General features: G+C 50.9%; 1 protein-coding gene across 31 annotated transcripts in view; it reads left to right on the forward strand.

Annotated features, from left to right (window-relative positions):
* Window positions 1-15277, forward strand: part of CACNA1C (calcium voltage-gated channel subunit alpha1 C) — a 705432-nt gene extending 690155 nt beyond the window's left edge. For all 31 annotated transcript variants that reach the window (XM_017545494.2, XM_017545500.2, XM_017545495.2 and 28 more), the window contains 8 exons: window positions 299-426; window positions 935-1069; window positions 2632-2984; window positions 5236-5364; window positions 8364-8470; window positions 8804-8907; window positions 10740-11072; window positions 13181-15277. In XM_017545494.2, coding sequence (XP_017400983.1) covers window positions 299-426; window positions 935-1069; window positions 2632-2984; window positions 5236-5364; window positions 8364-8470; window positions 8804-8907; window positions 10740-11072; window positions 13181-13480 — 1589 coding nt within the window. In that variant the 3' untranslated portion in view covers window positions 13481-15277. The remainder of the gene's footprint in view (window positions 1-298; window positions 427-934; window positions 1070-2631; window positions 2985-5235; window positions 5365-8363; window positions 8471-8803; window positions 8908-10739; window positions 11073-13180) is intronic.
* Window positions 15278-22182: the final 6905 nt, after the last annotated feature.

Below are 22182 nucleotides of genomic sequence, written 5' to 3' on the forward strand. Positions count from 1 at the left end.
AAGAATATGTTTGTCAATTTACAGAAATAATTTGCACTAAGACTCTCTGAGAAAATACTCAAGAAACTAGACTATCTACAAGGAGGTGGCGACTAGGCAGATAAAGGCTGTGGTGGGAAACACTTGGCACTATAAGCCTTTTTATGTATTTTTTTTCTCTTTTTAAGCCCTGTGAATGTACTACCTCTCCAAAAAAATTAAACCTAAAAAGTTAAAGTTTGGATGCTGAAAAAAAATGAAGTACAACTGAATTCCCCTGCTCCCCTCTTACCCCCTCTCCCCTCTCCATACGTCTCAGATGATGAGGTCACCGTTGGCAAGTTCTATGCCACGTTCCTGATCCAGGAGTACTTCCGGAAGTTCAAGAAGCGTAAAGAGCAGGGCCTTGTGGGCAAGCCCTCCCAGAGAAACGCGCTGTCTCTGCAGGTGAGGGTCTGGGGGTGGGCCCACACTCCAGGAAGGTCCTGGTCACTGCCTCTAACCTCCAGTCAGGGTCCCGGTCCCTCCCCAGCAGCTGGAGGCCAGGTCCCTGCAGAGGGAACCTTGCAGAGAGCTCCAGACCTTTCCAAAGATGGTTGTGAGAAGGGGGTGATGTGCCCTTCCCCACCTGCCGTCACTGACTGCTCTACATGGTCCTGCCTGCTGTCATAGCCCCCAGAGCTCTGAGCACTTCACTGAGGCTCCCATGATGGCCCCTGAACCCTGGGACCCCCTCCTAATGAGCCTTCATCCTTCCTGGATGGGTAAATGGATTCTTCCATCAGTGGGCAGCCCAGCCTCTGGTTCACACACAGGCAAACCTTCCAGAGGGTCAGCTGGCTGGGTGGAGGATGCCAGGGCTCTGCAGGGACAGGCCTTGGCCCTGGGCTGTGGCTGGCTGGGGAGCTCGGAGGAAAGGGAGCGCGGTCCTCACCATCCTCCCTCTGGGTTCCAGGCTGGCTTGCGCACGCTGCATGACATCGGGCCTGAGATCCGACGGGCCATCTCTGGAGATCTCACTGCTGAGGAGGAGTTGGACAAGGCCATGAAGGAGGCTGTGTCCGCTGCCTCTGAAGATGACATCTTCAGGGTGGGTGGCGCTGTGGCGCACTTTCAGCCTCTATAAAGTTCAGTTTGGAGCAAGAGGGTGGGCAGGGTTTTGCCAAGAACGTCCAGGGGAAAGAGCTGTACCAGAGGACAGGGCCACTTCCAGGCTCTTCCTGATCAGCTGTGTCCTCACCCCTTTGCCTTTTCCAAGCCTGACTCCATCCCAAGGCAGGGCTCCCTGGAAACGGCATTTCACAGTGTCTTCCCAAGGGAAATATTTCCTAGGAGAAGAGAAACTTCTACATTAGAAGTTATAAAGTGGTCACCCCGGGCATATCTAATCTGCAGGCTTGTTTTGTTTGTTACTATTTGAAAATCTGGCACGTTCAGATCAAAATCAAGACTCCTGGCATTCCTTGGAAAAGTCAGGAGACCTGCAACTTTGAGCTTACATTCCAGCAGGGCAGCAGAGGGCTGGAGCCTAGTGGCAGCTGCCCCTCGAGATGAAGCACAGCATGTGTTCCCCAGGTCTCCGAGCCCCTCAAGTCCTCCCCTTTCCCTCTCCCTTCCTGGAGACTGAAGCTGCCCAGCAGTTGCAGTAGTGAAAATTAAACACAGCTATACCAGAATAAGGGGCATTTATCATTCACTTGTGTTATCTGCCTCACCCCGCTGGTATTTGGTTAAAACTCCTCCTATAGCAAGGGAGAAGCTGCCAGTCATAATTGTGCAGGGCCCTGTTCACACCCGCTCCCAGCCCAGGGCCCAGTTCCCAGGCTGTGGAACACAACAGGGGCAAGCCGAGCCCATCCTGCCCCTACTCCTTCTCTTCCTTATCCTTATCCTCATCACCGGAGACGTTCGTCACTGAGTAGCCTCAGGGACATGGCATGATTGTGACACCACCTGACAAGACCCCAGAAATCAAAGGCTCAGTCTCCAAGGCCCAGGGATGTTCTGATGTGGAAGCTTGCAACCTTGCAAATAGCTACTTGCCCACTTCCCCAGGACAAGGAAAAGATACTGGGGGAAAACACTGGCTCCTGGCTTTAACTATCTGTGAATCCCTGAGGGGAAAAAGAGCATCATGCAGGAAATTCCTCATTTTCAAAACCGTTTGGCCGACATAGCTTTTAGCTCTGTGAGCACATTGGATTTATTTATTTTTAATCTGGTTAGAATCTTCTGGTCGTTTTCCCAGCCCCCACCCTCACGGTGTGCTGGCTGCTCTCGGGGACCACCGTCCGAGATGTGCCCTGGAAACTCACTCCCAGCCTTCAGGGACTTCACTGGAAACCTCCAGGGCAGCTTGTACCAGCGGCAGCCCCTTGCACAGTCCCGTCCCTACCAGTGTGTGCGTTCTCCCAGCTGCCACAGAGGGGAGCCTGGAGCCTTGAGACTGTGGGTCCCTCCCATTCTGGAGCAGCCAGCCATGAAGAAGGTCCTCAGGTGCCCCTGGCTCCCAGCAGGGTTGTGCCTCCCCAAAGGAAGGCAGCCCGCATTCCCGGGCCCTGCGTTCCACTGGCCTGGCTGTGCAAGCTGCTCTCTGGGAGGAGTGGACACTGAGGGGCTTCTCCTCCACCCACCTGTCCTTCTTGCCTACAGAGGGCAGGTGGCCTGTTCGGCAACCACGTCAGCTACTACCAAAGTGACGGCCGGAGCGCCTTCCCCCAGACCTTCACCACTCAGCGCCCGCTGCACATCAACAAGGCAGGCAGCAGCCAGGGCGACACAGAGTCGCCTTCCCACGAGAAGCTGGTGGACTCCACCTTCACCCCCAGCAGCTACTCGTCCACCGGCTCCAACGCCAACATCAACAATGCCAACAACACCGCCCTGGGCCGCCTCCCTCACCCCGCTGGCCACCCCAGCACGGTCAGCACTGTGGAGGGCCATGGGCCCCCATTGTCCCCTGCCATCCGGGTGCAGGAGGTGGCGTGGAAGCTCAGCTCCCAGAGGTAAGCGGGGGCTGGCCACCCTGCTCAGTCTTTTCTCCTTGTCCTCTGATCCCCTGTGCTCTAGGATGCACTGCTCTGACATGCTGGGATGGTGGGACTTCCCTCCCACCCTGGGCCCCTGCAGGGCTCCTCCCTGTCAGCATCAGCAGCTCCAGGGTTCCCTGGTGGGGCTGAGAGAGGTGCCTAGTCGCGCTTAACTGTGCTGCTTTTCCAGAGTAGGACAGTGGCTCCCAGCCGGCGGCACAGCGCCCCAGCATGTCAGCTTCCTGACATGCCTGCCCTCCAGCTCAGAAAATAATAAGAGAAGTTGGAGCTTCTCACTAAACCCCTGGAAAAGTGTCCATCCAAGGAGCAGGCACCTGCCGCGGGCCTGCCCATCCCCCCAGAGAGCCCATTTTCAGGTGGCTGCATGCAAGCCCCTAGGGCCAGGCATTTAATTATGTCAGATGACAGGCAAGTTAAAAAGACCATCCCCTGTCTGCTTTCCTTTCTGCAAGTTGGCTGGTTTAGCCACCCAGAGGCAGCACTGGGGCATCCCTCAACTCATGAGGCCTGCACCGCTGCCTTCTGTGCTCAGGGCAGCTTGCTCAGCACTGGATTTGATGAGCTGGCCTGAAGGGCTAGCTTTACATAGGAGAGGATCTAATCTGGGCATCTAGTCTTGGGGGCCTGCACTTGTTGTGGGGGCCTCACCCTTCTCTGCAACTCACTTCCCTTCCCCCCACAGCCTTTGAGGACTCAAGTACTGGATCCCCACACCACTTCTCCCCTGCTGGCCTCATCAAAGTCTTTGCTGAAGGAGGGCTCCATGTCCATCTTTAGCATCTCAGGGTGAATTAAATCCCTACCCTCTAAGGGCATTTTCCTGTGAGGCTTTGTTCTCTGTGACATAAGGGGTGAGAGATGTTTAGAGGAGCTGGGGAGGAGACCCTGGGGAATTTCCTTGTCCCCACAGATACATCTCTCCACGAAGCAAAACACACGCAAAGCACCCAGCACAGTGCCCAGCACACAGTCAGTGCTCATGAAATGTCGGTTCCCTCTGCCCACTGCAGACAGTACAAACAACAGGGCACCAAGCTTCAGCTTGGTGAAGAAGAGGAGCATAGCCCACATCCCAGCTCCCTTGTCCTCTCTGTCACAGCTCAAGGCTAAGGGCAGCTCAGGCCCTGGCATTGCTTGTGCTAAGGATGGGCCAGCATATCCTGTGCCCAGGGTCCCCCAGAAGTGCTATTACCTGCCTGCTGCCGCCCTGCACCTCCAACTCCTCCCCCGACACCATCACCAAAGCTCACTCCACCTCCCTCCGCTCCCAATCCTCTTGGAGCTCTCACCTGTCATCTTTCCTTCCCGCTGCAGGGTGGGTGGCAATCTGCAGAACTCCTTGAGAGAGAGAACTACTCCTACCCTGCCAGTGATGCTCAGAGCCAGGGCACTGATCTAGCACTCAGCTCTGAGAGGATAGACCAGGATCTTTCTCTGATGCTCTCGGGGATCTGAGGATAAAGTGGGCCCAACATGCAAGGTCTACAGAAAGCAAGACAGAGGGAGGCACTGAGCTGAGCTAGACAGGAAAAGGAAGAGGCCTTGGTCCAGAGCTAAAGAAGGCACAGCCTGTGAGCATAAGACCCTGTCCCAGGAGGGAAAAGCACATCCTAGTGTGTGAGGATCTGGAGCTCAGGAGGGATTCTGGCTCAGCAGGGACTCAGGCTCACTGCCCTCTGCTCAGGAGAGCAAACCCCTCTAGGTGAGGCTTCCACTCTGTGCCTTTGCCCCAGGGGGCCAGTGTCAGAATCAAGGGCACCATCAAAATAGGATGCCAGAGACTTCTCAGCTGTACCAGATGCCAAAGACCCAGGTGTTATAGCTGGAGGTGAGTGGGGGAGCAGATTCTAAGGCAGGGCATGTGTCGTTCCAATTTCATAGAAAGGGAAACTGAGGCATGAGGTGTGCTAAGCAACTTGGACCAGAGGATAAGTGAATTGGGGTCAGGACTCAGATCTCCCTGGATCAACAGTAGACATCCTTCTGCCAAATGGGACTCTCACCCTAATCTTAATACTTCCATGGACCCATCAGCAATCACAGGAAAACAAGGCACCAGCAATTGTGTGCCTGTTCACATATGTGTGCTTGTGTTTGTGCATGTGTGTATGCATGCATGTGTGTGTGTGTGTGATGCTTTACTTGCTGAAGGAAGGGGAGGAGGGTTGGCAGTTCCTGATGTTTTTCTTCTTCTTGGATATTGTAGGTGCCACTCCCGGGAGAGCCAGACAGCCATGGTGGGTCAGGAGGAGACATCTCAGGATGAGACCTACGAAGTGAAGATGAACGATGACACAGAAGCCTGCAGTGAGCCCAGCCTGCTCTCCACAGAGATGTGAGCTCTGCTGCCCTCTGCCAAGGCCAGCCCGGGTGTGGGAACAAATCTGGGGAAGCAGGGGCAAGTCCCTGAGATCCCTCCTCTGGGGCTGGAGGAGGAGAGGAGATCACAGAGAAACACCTGCACAGCCTTTGTCATCTCCTTAGTGAAATGGGAGCCTCCATCTCTCTCTCTCTCTCTCTCTCTCTCTCTCTCTCTCACACACACACACACACACACACACACACGATGCCCTTTTTAGCTTGACCTTTCCTTGCCAGAAAATTTTGTGAACATTGCTTCTTAAACCTTTTGGGCTGTAAGACACAGGCATAAATATATTTTCTGGTGAGACTCAGTGCTCACACACATATATTGACAATGAACAAGTGTCTCAACACGTTGCTTATAATAAAGCTGCCCAGAAGAGGGCGCTGGTGGCAAACCTATGCCTGAGATCTTTTGGCCTTGCTGCAATTCCTAGAGTATTTTAGCTGCAGATCTAGATCCTTTAGAAGGTTGTGACATTCATTTGGTCACTAACAACTAGCCCTTAAAAGTGGGCGTAGCATAGCATAATAGAAACTATCAGAGTGCGTTGATGTCACAAAGGTAAGCACTGTGTTGTGAAACACTTGCTTAATTGCCAACAGATGTGTGTATCGAGGGTGTCTCCCTGTGAAACGTCTTTAGGACTGAGTAACATCCACAGAAGTTTGAGACACATTGTTTCAGAAGCTTTTCTGGCATTTTCACCTCAAAGCTCTGTCTCATCTGTTACTTTATTTGTGACTCACAACAGGCCTATGAGACAGGCAGGGCATATGTCATTCCAATTTCATAGAAAGGGAAACTGAGGCATGGGATTTTTCCCTAGGGGGAAATGCCTGGGCCCTATAGGCTTGCATGCAGCCACTTGACAATAGGCCCTCTGAAGGGATGGGCAGGCCAGCAGCAGGTGTGCCTGCTCCTTGGATAGACACTTTTCCAAAGGTTCAGAGTTATTTTCTGAGCTGGAGGGCAGGCATGTCAAGAATCTGGCATGCTGGGGGGCTGTGTCACCTGCTGGGAGCCAGTGTCCCACTCTGGAAGAGCAGCACAGTTAAGCATGGCCAGGCACGATGCAGGGTATCCTCTCTCAGCCCCACCAGGGAACCCTGGAGCTGCTGATGCTGACAGGGAGGAGCCCTGCAGGGACCCAGGGCAGAAAGGAGGCACTCACCAACCCAGCCCAGCATGTCAGTCCAGTCAGTTCCTGAAAGGACTTTAGAGTGAGGGAAGACTAGCCTTGCAGTCTTTTGAAGACAGGAAAGGTGTGGCTGGAGGCGATGGGAGGGGGCACCAGGCCCCCCACTGGGGGGCGTGTGGGGAGATCAGCCGCCAGACCAGCACAGCGTGTGATTTCCTGGGTTCCAGTGCTTTCTGCTCAGGAACTGGATGGGAAGAGTAGCAGAGGCACCTCCTTTTCCCCTGGCATAGAAAAAAGAGTCCAGTGAGTAAGGAAAAACATGTAAAGAGTGCCAACCAGCAACTCTTGACAAATTACTCGGCTGCCCTGTGCCTTTATGTCCACATCAGCAAAATGGGGCATTGGGGGTGACAGACCTTCTACTTTTCTGACTCAGTGAAACACAGTCAATGTAAAACCAAGAGAAATACCTGAAGCTCCTTATGAGAGCATATTCTCTAAGTTGATTTTTAGAGAATACAGATGAATGCCCGGCTGCCTGCCCTAGAAATCGGGAAGAGCATGTGTTTTAACCTATTTCGGTTCTTCTAGAATGCCTGGTGCACCAGGTGCTCTGTGAAGTCATTAAGAACCCAGTCTCCAACCTCAAGGAAATTCCACAAACTAGGAAACTAAGAGGGTCTCAGGGGAGGAAGATAACACAGTTTCTCACTAATTACCCCCAAGGGTACAGGTACAACCCCAAGGGGTACAGGCGTTCAGAGGATGTGGAGGGCAGGGTGACCTTAACAGGTACCATGCACAGGGTTAAACAGTAGCTGGGTCTGCAAGAGTGGGGGTGATTTTCATAAGAAAAAAATATGATAGGGAGGCCTTACCTAGCTTAGAGTAAGAGCAAGGCTTGAAGGCAAAATACTGCAGTCTGCACTCAGCCAGCATTCCTGCACATCTATAAATTCCCCAAGTCTCTGTGCTGTGCCAAGAGCAGGCATGGAGTCACCCTCAGAGGTGTGGGGTGGCACCAGGGACCAGTGAGTCAGTGGTCTCATCTGGGAACGAGGTTGGAATGCAACTGTGCTTCTCAGACTGCAGGCCGACCCAGTAGGGATTGTGAATCAAGACTTTAATAAAATAGAACAGACTAAAGTGGACTAGGACTCACCAGGGTGCAATGCATGCACTGAGAATAAGCAAAGGGCATGAGGTTTCATTCCATCAGGTGTGTCTGCATGATGGGAAGGTGTCAAATCTACTTCTCATTGAGTCTCCATCAAAGGCCTGGAGGCCATAGAATAGATGCCCCCTGAGATCCCTCACAGCCCTGCTGTTCACCTACTGAGTGACTGTAGGGTGGCTGTAGGCAGCTGCTCATGTTCTCTTGTTGATGGGGTGGGGGTGGCAGAGCAGGGAGAAATCGGGGATGGGGATAAGTTTGGGCTAAAGTTGAGGGTCACTGGGGAAAACAGCATCAGTTCATACAGACGCGGGAGCCAGGGCCGTTCCCCAAAAGAACTTCACCTGCCTAGGATCCTTTCAGCTTCTTTAACACCTTTGACCCTAGAGTCCCTTCATTTCCCCAAATCAGAACTGCAAGCCCATGAGACAGGCTGCAGGTGAGGAGCTGGCAACCCCCAGTGAGCAGGCCTGGAAGGTGCCAGGGGCAGGCCAGAACTTCCTGGGGTGGCGATTGACCAAACCTGCATGTAAGCACAAAGTGGGCATCCCTTCACTAAGGATCAGAGCAAAGTGCTTTCTGCAGATGCAGCTGTCCCTGTGAGTGGCCACTTCTCAGCTTCCAGGAGCAAGCCCCAAGAGTTCTCTGTTCCAGGCTCTCCTACCAGGATGATGAAAATCGGCAACTGACACTCCCAGAGGAGGACAAGAGGGACATCCGGCAATCCCCAAAGAGGGGTTTCCTCCGCACCGCCTCACTAGGTAAATGCACACCTCACTCTCCAGGGGTGGTCGGTGGTTACTCCCAAGAGGACACTGGTCAGGTACTCAGGGCAATAACCATGTGGCCTGGCTTAGACCAGCCTCTCACAGTGGGCTGGGTAGATTTCCAAAGCAAGGAGACAACATTCCAAAGGCAGGATGTGCAGGGATGAGCCCTAGAGAGATGCTTCAGAATACGTCTCAGATGAGGGGAGGGGAAAGGAGGAGTGTCCCGGGCCACAGTTACTGCTCCTGGCGCCCACCTGGTGTGAACTGTCACAGGCCAGCATCCTGTTTTCTGCCCTGATCCTGGCTCTCTGGCTGACTTTGCAGGTCGAAGGGCCTCCTTCCACCTGGAATGTCTGAAGCGACAGAAGGACCGAGGGGGAGACATCTCTCAGAAGACAGTCCTGCCCTTGCATCTGGTTCATCATCAGGTAGCTTTTGGACAGGCCACTGTCACCTGCCAGCAGGCCAGACAGTCCCCAGGATGATGGACAAATCCTGAGGACATCAGTGGGTCTTGCCCGTCTCATGGCTGGCACATCCTGCCCCTGCCCTCAGAGCCACCTCCTAGGGCCTCACACGCCTCCAGTGCAGGTAAAGGCCACAGCGAGGTTTGCAGCATCGCAGGGTGGGGGCCTAGGAAGTGCTGGTGCACAGGAGCTCTTCCTGTCATCCTGAGGACCCACAGCTGTGGGCTCCACCTGAGCTTTTTCTTAGGCTGCCACAGATCCCACTGACTCCCCAGACACTGACTTATGCTGCAGGGCATTCAGGAAGATGTACTTGTACCTAGAGTTTGAACATACCTGGAAATTTCGCTGCACAAAAATCCATCCAGTGACATATAGAAGTGATTATAGAACCCACCAGCCACATGGTCAAGAGTAGGGAATGACATCCAGGGAAATCAGGTCCAGGGAGATTCCATAAATGAAACTGTCTCTTGGCATGGCTGACTCCAGCCGAGATAGTGAAATCCAAGATGCCCGGACCAAACATATTTTAGTATCTTTGAACTTCAGTATTATCTGAGGCCAGTCTATTAACCCCAGACAAACTGAGTTTCCCAACATTCTGACCTTTTTAATGATATACTCTCTTATAGCATGGACGTATGCTTTAAATGACTTTTTTGTACCCAAAGGCATTCAACTGCTAATCAAAACTCACAGTCAGCGTGAGATGGCCAGTGTGGTCTTGCTGAGTTGAAAGGACTTCAGCCCCAAGAAATGAACTGGTTTTCTTAGCCTGTGTGTTGATTTCCACTGGGCTTTCCGAAATAATGAATATGGCCTTACACTTTTCTCAGATCCCCAGGGATCCAGGAGCCCCAGGCTGAGGACCACCATGGGCTGGGGCAGAAGGTGGAAGGATGTGGGGACACTATGTGTGCCATCTTAAAAGATTCCTAGTAGTCAGTTTTACCTATCTGTTCTTGTTATACTGACAGGCACGAAACTCTCCTCTTCATCTTTCTCCTCCTGTTCTCTGTGCCCCTAGAGGTGGGCACACACAGTGTCTCTCTCTCCCAGGAGCACATCCCATCAGAGCAGCTCGCCCTGCAGAGCCTCTGCCCTGGCAGGTCATCATGGCAACAGCCAGGCAGGCCTGGTCCCTGCCCTCAGGATGCTCAAGAACATTCAGGGACAGAGGGCACACCACATGAATCTTGTAAGCACAATACAACACCAGATTTAACAATGATTGAAAGATAACCTGAGCTACAGACCGGCAGGGCATTATAAACAGCCCCATTAACTGTCAGAACCAAAACCACAAATATTGGTTTTCCTGACTCTTTGTGAGGTGCAGAGGGCTTCTTCACAGACCTCACCGCACTTGAATCTCACACCAGCCCCGCAAGGCGAATGGATAGAGGGTGTTCGCTCTCTGGTTTTACAGACACGCAGGCCTCACCCTGTTCTCCGTCCTGTTGAGGACAAAAGCAAGAGCAAGAGAATAAACAGGTGACAGGGCCACGGCTAAAAGCAGGTTACCATGACTCCACCCAATCCCAGCTCGCAGAAGTTACAGGAGAAAGAGATCACTTCGGACCCAGATGGTGCTAAGATGTATTCTGAGATGGTTGAAAGTCATGCCAGGTTAATGAATAGGACCAGGAGGGGAAAACAATGGCATGTGAATATCAGGCTGGTGGAGCTAGCTAGACACAGCCCTACAAAGCAGTGGTTGCTCAGAAGCAGGGGCCTGCCTTGCTAGGGGTGGACCCTCCTATTAACTCATACTCCTTGTGTGTCCACAGGCACTGGCAGTGGCAGGCCTGAGCCCCCTCCTCCAGAGAAGCCATTCCCCTGCCTCATTCCCCAGGCCTTTTGCCACCCCCCCGGCCACACCTGGCAGCCGAGGCTGGCCCCCACAGCCCGTCCCCACCCTGCGGCTAGAGGGGGCCGAGTCCAGCGAGAAACTCAACAGCAGCTTCCCGTCCATCCACTGCGGCTCCTGGGCTGAGACCACCCCCTGTGGCGGGGGCAGCAGCGCCGCCCGGAGAGCCCGGCCCGTCTCCCTCACGGTGCCCAGCCAGGCTGGGGCCCCAGGGAGGCAGTTCCACGGCAGTGCCAGCAGCCTGGTGGAAGCGGTAAGTGACTCACAGACAGGCAGGGGGAGAGGCCACAGGCAGCAAGGGTACTTGGCATGTGGAGCTGAGAAGGGAGCACCTGGCTCTTTCCAAATTCATTGCAGTCAATATCTGAGCAGAAAGACCCTCCCCGTCAGGGCTGCAGGAGGGCTGGTGTGCAGAAAGCCTTGCCCACACGAGATGCCACGGGCTCTCCTGAGGCCAGGCCCACTGCAGAGGGTGACAGAAATCACTGAGCAACTCGTCCCAGCCATAGACCTGTGTGCTGCATCTGTTCAACACGCAAATGTGAGCTTGGCTGCCTTTCTACACAGACAGGCCAGATCCAAGGCGCTCAGGCCTGACTATCCATGAGAATCACCTGGGAGCTTTGGAAATGCGGACAAATTAACTGATAGTTGTTAAAGCTCTTCAATGATTGTGATGCATAGCCAGGCTGGGAGACACTAGTCCAGAACGAGAGAGCTTTCAGAGAGCTTTCTAGTGCAATCCTGGCGCCACATTATTAGGGACCTTTGACACATTGGAACAAGGCCAAAAGAGGATGACCAGAATGGCAAGGTTCCTAGACACCATTTCCTAGGAGAACCAGTTCAGGGAATTGGGGAAGGAAACCTGGAGAGAATGTGACTGTGGAGGGTGCGATGCCCCTCTCACACCTGCAGCGGGAGGGATGGGGAGAGGTGGCAGAGTGACTGGCTCAACCCACCAGCAGGCAGATTTCAGCTCACATGAGGAAGACCTTCCCAACTGGCCTCTTCCAAAGTGAGAGGGGTTTGCCTGAAAAGTAGTGAGCCCCCATTACCGGACATAGCCAAGCAGAGGCTGCATTCATCTGGACATCAGGCTGTCGGCAGGAGGTGGGGAAGTTAATCTGGTATTTCCTGTGGCCTTGGCCATCCTTCATTCATTTCACAGACCTCCCCTGAGTGCCTACCATGTGCAGGCGCTATTCTAGGTACAGGGACACAGCTAAGAAACACAGCTTCTGCTCTCATGAGCTAACATTGTGGTGAGGAGAAACAGATAATAAACACACACACATATAACACATCAGGAAATTCAGGAGTGCCAAAGAAAAACTAAGCAGGGTAAGGAGAGAAGGAGCAAGACAAACAGATGCCTGGGAGGAGTGAGTGCCAGGCTGCACTCAGCTGCCTTCCACCTTCTGACTCAGGAGCCAACTTTCCTATAGCTGGGCACTATGCAGCCGGTAAGGAGGACAGAGAAGTTTGGGGGTCACCTGGTGGCCCTTCCCAGCAGAAGCAGGGCAGGGGCATGCACGGTGTTTGCACATATACCTCACCCCTGGAAAAGCAGCAGCAGGCAGTGGGCAGAGGGCCTGTCTCGACAGTTTCACTAGGGAGAATGCTTTCTCTGAAATAATAGTATAAAGGCTCTGTGGGTGTCAGAAGGGAGAGAGGCAGGCTGGGGTCTGCTGATGAAGCAGCAGGGCACCCACCCATCCCCGGGCCCCTCTGTAAGCCAAGCCTACTCTGGTTTTTGTTTTGGTTTGATTGTCTTTTGAGACAGGTTCTTGCTCTGTCACCCAGGCTGGAGTGTAGTGGTGCAATCACAGCCCACTGCAGCCTGGGCTCCTGGGGTCAAATGATCCTCCCACCTCAGCCTCTGGCCTTGCTAGAACTGCAGGCATGCATCACCACACCCAGCCAAATGTTTTTAAATTTTTTGTATAGACGAAGTTTCCCTGTGTTGCCTGGACCATCTCAAACTCCTGGGCTCAAGCAGTCCTTCTGCCTGGGCTTCCCAAGGTGCTGAGTGACAGATGTGAGCCACAGTGCTGGGCCATAAGCCAGGTCTTCATATATTTGATGACAGTGTTTGGCCAGCCCAGCCAAAATTCTCTCCTCTGGCCTGGACGTCCCTAATTCTTTTGGGAGATGCTCCATCTCTACTTGTTCCCTGTGGGTGCCACTCCCAACACAGACACACATACACGCACACACACGTGCACATGCATGCGTGCACACACGCACATTTCCCCAAGTGACCCACCAGATACCCCTGGCTCTAGCCCTCAAGAGAAGAGCTGGGCTCCAAGAATAACGTTCCTTTGGTTCTCCATGGCTCCCATCCGGCGTCTCCAGGTCTTGATTTCAGAAGGACTGGGGCAGTTTGCTCAAGATCCCAAGTTCATCGAGGTCACCACCCAGGAGCTGGCCGACGCCTGCGACATGACCATAGAGGAGATGGAGAGCGCAGCCGACAACATCCTCAGCGGGGGCGCCCCACAGAGCCCCAATGGCGCCCTCTTACCCTTTGTGAACTGCAGGGACGCGGGGCAGGACCTAGCCGGGGGCGAAGAGGACGCGGGCTGTGTGCGCGCGCGGGGGCGACTGAGTGAGGAGGAGCTCCAGGACAGCAGGGTCTACGTCAGCAGCCTGTAGTGGGCGCTGCCAGATGCGGGCTTTTTTTTATTTGTTTCAATGTTCCTAATGGGTTCGTTTCAGAAGTGCCTCACTGTTCTCGTGACCTGGAGTTAACCGGAACAGCGTCTTCATTCATTTCTGTTGGGACAAGACGCGGAGCCTGGGTGCGCGAGCCGCCCTCCGGGAGGAAGGCGCCCGGCTGTGTCCGCAGACGTGGGGACAGGAGGCGGCGAGGGTCCCGGGGCGTGAGGAAGGCGCCTGCCCTCCCCAAGCCCGCAGGCCCCGGGACCGGCATCGCCTCTGTGGGGAGAGCACCCCGGCTTCCTGCGCGCCCTCACCAAAAGGACCCTACAGCAAACGGGTGTCTTTCGACTCTGCTTGTAGAAACCATTTGCACATATTCTGTACGAGCCTGCTGTCTCCCTAGAGCCAGGGCCCTGCGGATTTGGAGAAGGGAGCCGGGCAGGACTTCCAGGAGGACCCCGCCCGGGCCCGGAGAGGGAGGAGGAGGCCGCCAGGGGCGCGGAGCTTTGGGGATGGGCGTCCGGCCGGCGGGGGTGCGGCTCACTTCGACCCGTCCCCATCCACCCGCGACGGGATCGTCCCACAGGCACAGGCCACGCCGGGCTCCCGGCTCGCCGCCGGCCCGCAGGCAGCGCAAGGGAGGAGCTGCGCCGCAGGGAAGGGGCCGCCGGCTCCGCCCAACCAGGTGGTGCTGAACTTCCGCTGAGCGCTCTTTTGTTTTGTGGTTTGACACTTTTCTTGACAGCATGTTGCAGTTTTCGATTTTTTGGATTTTTTGTTTTGTTTTGGTTTTGGTTTTGGGTTTTTTATTTTTTATTTTGTTTTCCCAGAGGGGTGGGAGGAAGAAGAGTGTTTACAAAGTCTTGTAGCCCCCTCACCTTTCTGTTTTCACTTTTGCCAACGTACATCGGGTTTGGTTTTCTTGTGTTATTTAAAGGATTGTCGTTTCCTTTTCTCACGGAGGTTCAATAGAAGCCGCTGCAGGAGAGTTTTACCATCCATTGTGTATGCCCAATAATTTGTTATCATTTCCGTAGGTAGTAACCTATTTTTGTTCTGGTTTAGTTCGGTTTTCTAATGAAAAGGTAATTGGCAATGCACTTGATGTGGTCTTGCACATGTGGGTGATAGAGTTGGGTTCCTTTTTATGCTGGGTGTACAGGTGGGTTTGCGAGAGAGGAGCATGCTCGAGAGACTCTGTGAGTGTGCGACGCGTGTGTGTGTGGTGGGTTGTCTGTGCGCATATGTCCTACCTATGTATATGCACCCACACCATATGCCCGCGCACACCAGTGGCTACGCAGTCCCCCCTTTCTGGTTTAACTGTGGGAAGATCTGAATCTGGGGCCATTTGAAAGCAAAAACAAACCACTGTCTCTGCTTCTGAAATGGGAATCAGTAACCCTTTGCATTTTCTGTCCCACAAGATATGCAAAAACAATGCAATAATATTCATTTAAAAATACAATTGTGAGTTGTGTTGGCATTAAAGCTGTATTTAAAAAAAAAAGACACAGAAATTTAAGGGAAAAACACAAGAAGGCATTTTGCTTCAATATATTCCGTGTAATGTTTTATTGCATTGATAATGTTTCTGTTGAAGAAACCGTTATACTTGAATTCAGGTCAGTTTCAGTATTTTTCAAATATTTTTTTAAAACTGAATTGCAATTGTGCCAAGCGAATATAATGAACTGAATTAAGTTGGTTTTTGGATTCACTTCTTGTATATTTTGCTGCATGTAAAGTAAATCATTTTGTATTTGGAGTGTGACAAGCTTTACCTTTGAACTCTTAAGTGCTTTTCTATATGTGGTTGGGGGAAAGGGAATGAGTTCTGTTTAATTTGCACAACGAGCAAAGGTATCACCAGTGTAGTCATTATTCTGCTCTCCACAAACAGGTTTGGACATTACTGTTTTGCATATCTTGTGTTCGCTTCCATTTCCCTCAGTTTTTCCAAAATCATTTGCTGGGTTTGTTCGTACCGCCTCCTGCTGTGAGACCAGAACCTATTTTATTCCAGTCTTCACTGTGTCCTCCCTGCTCTGGTCCTCTGATTTGGTACTTCTCCAAGAACAGTCCTTCGCTGTGAGGCGTAGGGAGGCACTCTGACCAGCCCTCAGTCTCCGGGCTGGCATGTGCATCCCCCATGGAAGAGGTGGCTGGCTTGCCCTTCGCTCCCACCACTCAGACTTTTCTTGTTGGGTTCCTTAGAAAAGTGTACACTCACCGGGAGGATGAAATTAAAGTCAGGCTGCTTGGAGGGAGGGGCATCCTCACTTCAGGAATCTGCTGTATTCAAGAAGGACAGCAGGGGCTCAAGAAAGGAACTGGTGAAACCCCCGGCCATCTGAAAGTCAACTCTGCGTGCTCCTTTCTCCGTCCCTTCCTCACTCCGGAGCTGCCTTGCCTTCAGGCCTGCCCTCCTGTTTGGGCTGCCAAGGAGGGGGCCAGGACAAGGAAAGAGGCATCAGGAGCTCACAGTGCAGGTGGGGATGGATTTTGTGAGGACATCTCCGATGCTTATTTACATCTCCCTACTCTGTTGGTGCTGTGTCCTTCAAATGTGTATCAACAGTGATGATTGAAAAGGGACTGCTTTGGGGAAAACCCAATCATTTGCCCAGAATTGACCCATTAAATCTCTTCCAGTCCTAGTGTTCCCTCAGCCCCTCTTGGCACATACGTAAGCAAACTAGAAATTAAGGAAGAGTCCATTCCTCTATGACAACTTGCTCGACTGATTCATGAAAAAGTGGAGAAATGTGCTCAATACTCCCCAGCTAACACAGGCTAGAAACAGAGTTTCTTCATGGATTTCCACACCCAAGTCATCCAAACTTTCTTGATTCCTTTTCAGTGCCATCCAGGTCCTCTAGAAATTGAGTTTAGGTATCATCCTTTGAAAAGTTCCCAAGATTTCTACCAGGAAGTACACAAAGGAATCCCTGTCTAGGGCAGGAGGACTTTCCTAGCCTGACCTCCTGATCCACTAGAATAAGACTGACATATGCTGCCTGTCATCAGAACAGATTGGCACAGCAAGTAATGACATCAACAAACCGCAGCCACGAGTTTCAAAGTGGTGTCTACTCTCCACCTAAAATGGAATTTTCCCCTTGACCTTTTAAAACATAATTGTCACATCTTCCGTACCCCTCCTGACAGCCACTGAGTGGCAGGAGAAAACAGCCAAGGGCTGAGGGCCCAAGGGACTTGAAGAAACACAGTTTAAGGTCTGCAGTTTGGTCAACTTAATTCTTTGTCCTCTGACCAGCCCTGCCTCTTTCATTTCCAGACCTTGGTGAACTTTTCCCAGCTTTGATTCAGAAGGTATTAGTTATAACCCCCTTCTTCTTCTTAACCCAGTAGGCCTCACTCTGACTGGAAAATCCACTCAAAGGAGCAAGGCAGTGTCTCTCATTCTCCTGTTTCCCAGTTTCAAATTCCAGGTGCTTGTCTGGAGCGAAGCTGCTTGCCACTTTCTCCCAAGTTTTCTCTACCCAGCACATCTCCTGGCCATCCAGCGGAAGACAGGGGCGCAACCTCAGGAAAAGCAGGTCTTTGCATGCCCAAGTTCATCTCCTGAGAAATAGGGACACCTTGAAAATGAGGACTTTGGAAGTTACCAAAAGGATGGTGGCTGCAAGCCCTGAGGTACACAGTCACCACTGCTAAAGGCAAAGAAATAGAACAAGAATGTAGGTCAGGGGTAGAGTGGAACCCTGCTCATTGGGGATTTTAGCCTCATCAAACCATCATGGAAAGGGTGGCAAAGGAGGATGATGGCATATCCGTCCCCAGAGGCCTAGAATAATTAAATATCATTGTCGAGGATTTCGAAACAATTCAGCAAAGAGCCCGCAAAATGGGCCCGCTGACTCCCAGAAGACCTCTTTAAACCCCAAGGGAGGAAACTTGATGATGGGTTCTGGGCCAATTCCATGTTTTAAAGAAGACCTGCCTCTGAGGCAAATGTCAGCACAGAGAGGACTAGGGGGTGAATGAAGGCAAGAAAAGGGCACATTTTGACTCCCTCTGTGTCTCTTCCCATTTCATGGAAGGACGTGTTCAGCTCAGCCACCCACAGTGACCAGTGTGGTGGAGCCGCTGACATCTCGAGGATCTATTTGGGAAGGTGAGAAAAGTGCACATTCCATCTGGGGGTGTTGTCCCTGCCACATCAACCTACCTGCTGGGATGTGAGAGTGTCTGCCGCCCTGTCCCCCCTCTGCTGATGTCCCTCCCCTTGTGCTGTCCAGGTGCCACCAGACATAGGCTCCTGTACAAAGGCAGGTGGGGAAGTCCAAACCTCACTCACAAGGAGGCCTTCAGCTGCCAGAGTCCAGGTTCTCCAGCAGCTACGATTTGAGGAGGTTGAGGAGAAAGACAGGAGGGAAAGAAGAGTCCTACAACCATCAGGGATGGGGCACCTTTCCCTGTCCCTGAGCAGAGCTCCCTCTTCCCGCTGCCCTCCCCAGCCCCAGCTCCCTGTCCTCCCCAAAACCTAGTGAGAAAGATGGTGTGTGGAAGGGGTCCCATGAGCAGATGCTACACAACCTCTTTGTGAAGCCACTTCTGGGTTTAACTTAATTCAGTCATTTATTTTTATGTCAAAGCAATGAAGCATTTCTTTGTGGAGCCAGATAACAATATAACAGACCAATGGGTTTCTGCCACTGTGGGGGATGCTTGACCTACCTCCCCCCCTCCCTACCCTTCAGGCCCAAGGGCTGAGATTCAGCTCTAGATATAGGACTTTCCTACTCCTGCAAGGGTGAGCACTGTACACACAGACAAGGAGGTCGCAACAGAGTGATGCTCCTGGGTGGAAGTAGTACCATCAGAACCTTATTACTATTATGAGATAAATACTATTTATGTACATTGAGAGAGTACTACAATCAACACTTCCTCCTGGGGTGACTTTAAGAGGTTTGAGCCACTGCACCTGAAGTGGTAAAGATCCGTGGTCTTTGTGGGGTATTAGAGAAGATTTCAGTCACCTCTGAAAGCACTCTAGCTCTTGCAGCTCAGTGGATGAAGAATGACAAATCTGTTGAGCACTGGGAGGAGTCAGAGTTAGCATTTTTGATGAAAATTCTCCCACATGTCTACTAAGAATGAGGAAGAAAAGATGAAGACAAGGTGATCACACAAAGGTTCGAAACATTGTATCCCCAGAGCCGAGTCCTCTCCCTTCAGATTAGTTACTGGCTACTGCACAGGGACACCCCCACCTTTGCAGGGCACCCCATGTACCCCAATTCTCAGGAGCTAAGGAATTTGACTTTGTAGGGATCCCAGAAAGGGCACCGTGCCACTTACCCTGGCATGAATCAGACATACATCGTACATTCATTTCTTTTTTTTTTTTTTTTTGAGACGGAGGCCCCAGGCTGGAAATGCAGTGGCATGATCTCGGCTCACTGCAACCTCCGCCTCCCGGGTTCAGGCAATTCTCCTGCCTCAGCCTCCTGAGTAGCTGGGACTACAGGCGCACACCATCATGCCCAGCTAATTTTTGTATTTTTAGTAGAGATGGGGCTTCGTCATGTTGGCCAGGATGGTCTCGATCTCTTGACCTCGTGATCTGCCTGCCTTGGCCTCCCAAAGTTCTGTGATTACAGGCATGAGCCAGCACACCCGGCCCATTGTACATTCATTTCTAAAATTCACTCATGCACCTCAGACTAAGGTCATTATCAAAAAAAAAAAAAAAAAAAGCTCTGGGTGGAAGAGCTTGGTTTTAAGAGAGGGTCATTTCTCTGTGAGGAAATGCAGAAATTGACAGAAAGGTTCTTATACATTGTTTGGGTCTGGAGAATTTCCATTATGGAATTCTTAGAGATCTCAAGTTTATTACCAAGGGAATATGGAAAAAGAGGTGAGCAGGCACCAGGCTAAGCATTGGCCCCCTTGCCAAGGAACCTGGAGCTATAGGTTTCAGAGACTCCCTTGAGGAAACCTCTTCTGACCATTGGCCAGGAAAAAAGAGAAGACTCTTCTATAGAGTCACAAGAGAAGCAAAAGAGGGTGTGTCACTGGGTCCCGTATATAGCCCCCACCCCCAAGACTTCCCAACATGGAGAAACTACGCCAATGTTGAAAAGGGGGAAAGGAAAGAACTTGCACATCAAGGAAAGATGATTTGTAAACACACAATCCTGTGCAAAGATCTTCAGGAGGTGTCTCTAGCATCCTAGAGCTGTGGGCACCTTCTGCTTTCCTGCGTCAGGCCACTTATGCATCCAGCTGCACCCCATCCCCAAACCCAAAACCCATCTCTTGAATCCCAGCCAGACTATATACCACCCCCTTGCCATGTCCCGTCCTGCCCAGAATGTATGCTGTTCTCCCAGAGCCTCGCGGGAATGAGGCCTTGCGATGCGGCCATGGGAAAAGTCTGTGATGGTAGTGGATGAGAATAACCAGTGGCAAAACACACACGTTCATTAAGAAATAGGGTGACAGATTCCCCGTTGGTGAAGCACTGAAAGGTCTATTACTCTCGTCATATTGCTGTTTTTTTTTTAATCCACCAGAGCTACCATGCAAAACTTTCCTCCCATGAAAGGCTCCAGATAAAGCTCCTCTATCTCTCCTCTCCTCGTGTCCTCCCACTCAAACCCACCTTCATCCCCAAAACCAATCTGTATCATGCCTGTTCTCAGAGAGGCACAGAAAAATGGGCAGTGCCTCCGTTGTCACCATTACCCACACCCCTACACACGCCACACCCTCCCCTCCAGGCTCCACGACTTCACAGTCTTACTGTTGTAAATATCATTGTACAGTTTGTAATCCTCAAATAATCCCATTCTCAGAGGCCTCGCCTGATGAGCCTTCTCACCCTTGAGAAAGGCCAGGGAATCTAGAAGGGGCAACCCTTCAAGGAGAGTTTCAGGGTCATCTCTGTGTGAGACACTATTGTATATTCCTGTAAGATTGCATTTTTATCTAAGGAATGATGTTATTTAAAAAACAAACAAAAAACACAAAAAATAAGAATTGCAAATAAATTTCTTAACAATGTCTATATTGGCTTTATTGTATCTTCCCTCTTCCGTATGCCTTCCTTTCTCTTAGGGGTCACAAAAACAAACTTCGCTGTTATCTCAATTGTCTGGGATTCCCCCAAAAGGAGGAAGGCTGGAGAGAATACAGGAAATATGAATTCAATGATAATGCTTAAGTTCATTCAGCAGTTAACCCATCCCCTATTTCTTCCCTCTCATGAAAGGGTTAACAGAAGAATGGCCAAAAGTTAAAAAGGAGACAAAATCAGAGACATTAAAGGGTTAATCCACATGGATTAGGCAGGAAAAGCTGTCTCCTAAATTGGTTTTGAAAGAAGGACAGAAGGGAAGAGGGAGGGAATATAGGAGAGAAGAAAGGAGGGAGACATATGATAATATATTAAATACTATGAAGACTACACAAATGTAAGGTTGCTTTTTTTCTTTTGGCTATTATAACTTAAACTGACTTCGAGAAAGCTTTCAGAATAATTCCCTAGGTAAAAATGATTTTTCCCAGAGGATTATTGGAAGACAGCAGAGCAAGGAGCACCAACTCCTCCCCACTAGACAACAGATACGCTGGCAGAAATTGTTTTGTGTAATTATTAATATTTTGAAACTCTGGAGCCTAATGAAGTCTTGTAACTTTCAGGGGAAGGCTTGGACAGTAAATCAAGATTAATTTTGGTTAATTTCAGCTCTTAGTACAGTAGCAGCTAATCAACTCTCCTCTCCTACCCCATTTTCTACTCCTGGAAGGCTGAACATAGACAGGCATGAAGAGAACCAGGGTGACTTCCTTGGGTGGAAGTAGCACCATCAGAACCTATTATTATTACGAGAAAGTTCTATATACCTCATAATACAGGCAGCTGAGCACTTGTCCAATAGCAGCTTGCACACAGCGTGTAGGCACCAGAGTGAGCTAAAAGTATCTGGTTCTTCAAATGTCAGAATACGGATTGCTGCTTCTACGCACAGAGGTGCAAGCACAGAGGTGGGCAGCTCTCCCCACTGTTGCAAGCCCCTCCACCACTGGCTGAAGTGATTTCCAGATAATCTGAAGAGCCAGCACCCCTCTTCCCCTTTACTTTACTTTTCTCTTTTCCTCCTTTGGGAGCCAGACATTAAAGACTAAGATACTCAAAAGCAACTGCATATACAAGGAAAATTAGAAAGTGACTGCACATGCCCGTGGAAAGAAACAGGCTCAGAAAACACCTTAGGTTTACACCTCATGCTGATCCTTTTAGGCCACAGAGATGGCCTAAAAAACTAAAGACAAAAACATCACCAACAAACACTAAGGAAGGAGGAATTCTGATTTCCAGAGCTACCACATTCTTAGATTCAAATATCCAGATTTCAACAAAAAGTCACAGGCCATAGAAAGAAACAGGAAAGTATGGCCCACTCAAAGGACAAAAATAAATTAACAGTAACTGCTCCTAGAAAAGATCCGATGGCAGATCTACTGGACAAAGAGTTTAAAACAACTCTCTTAAGATGTTCAAAAAACTAAAGAAAGAGATAAAGTCAAGAAAAAAGATATATGAACAAATAGTAATATCAATAAAGAGGTAGAACACCTAAAAAGAAACAAACAAATTCTAAGGCTGAAAATACAATACCTGAAATGAAAATTTTACTAGAGTCATTTAAAGTCAGATT

The sequence above is a fragment of the Cebus imitator genome, unplaced genomic scaffold (assembly GCF_001604975.1).
Source record: "Cebus imitator isolate Cc_AM_T3 unplaced genomic scaffold, Cebus_imitator-1.0 Scaffold179, whole genome shotgun sequence".
Lineage (NCBI taxonomy): Eukaryota > Metazoa > Chordata > Mammalia > Primates > Cebidae > Cebus > Cebus imitator.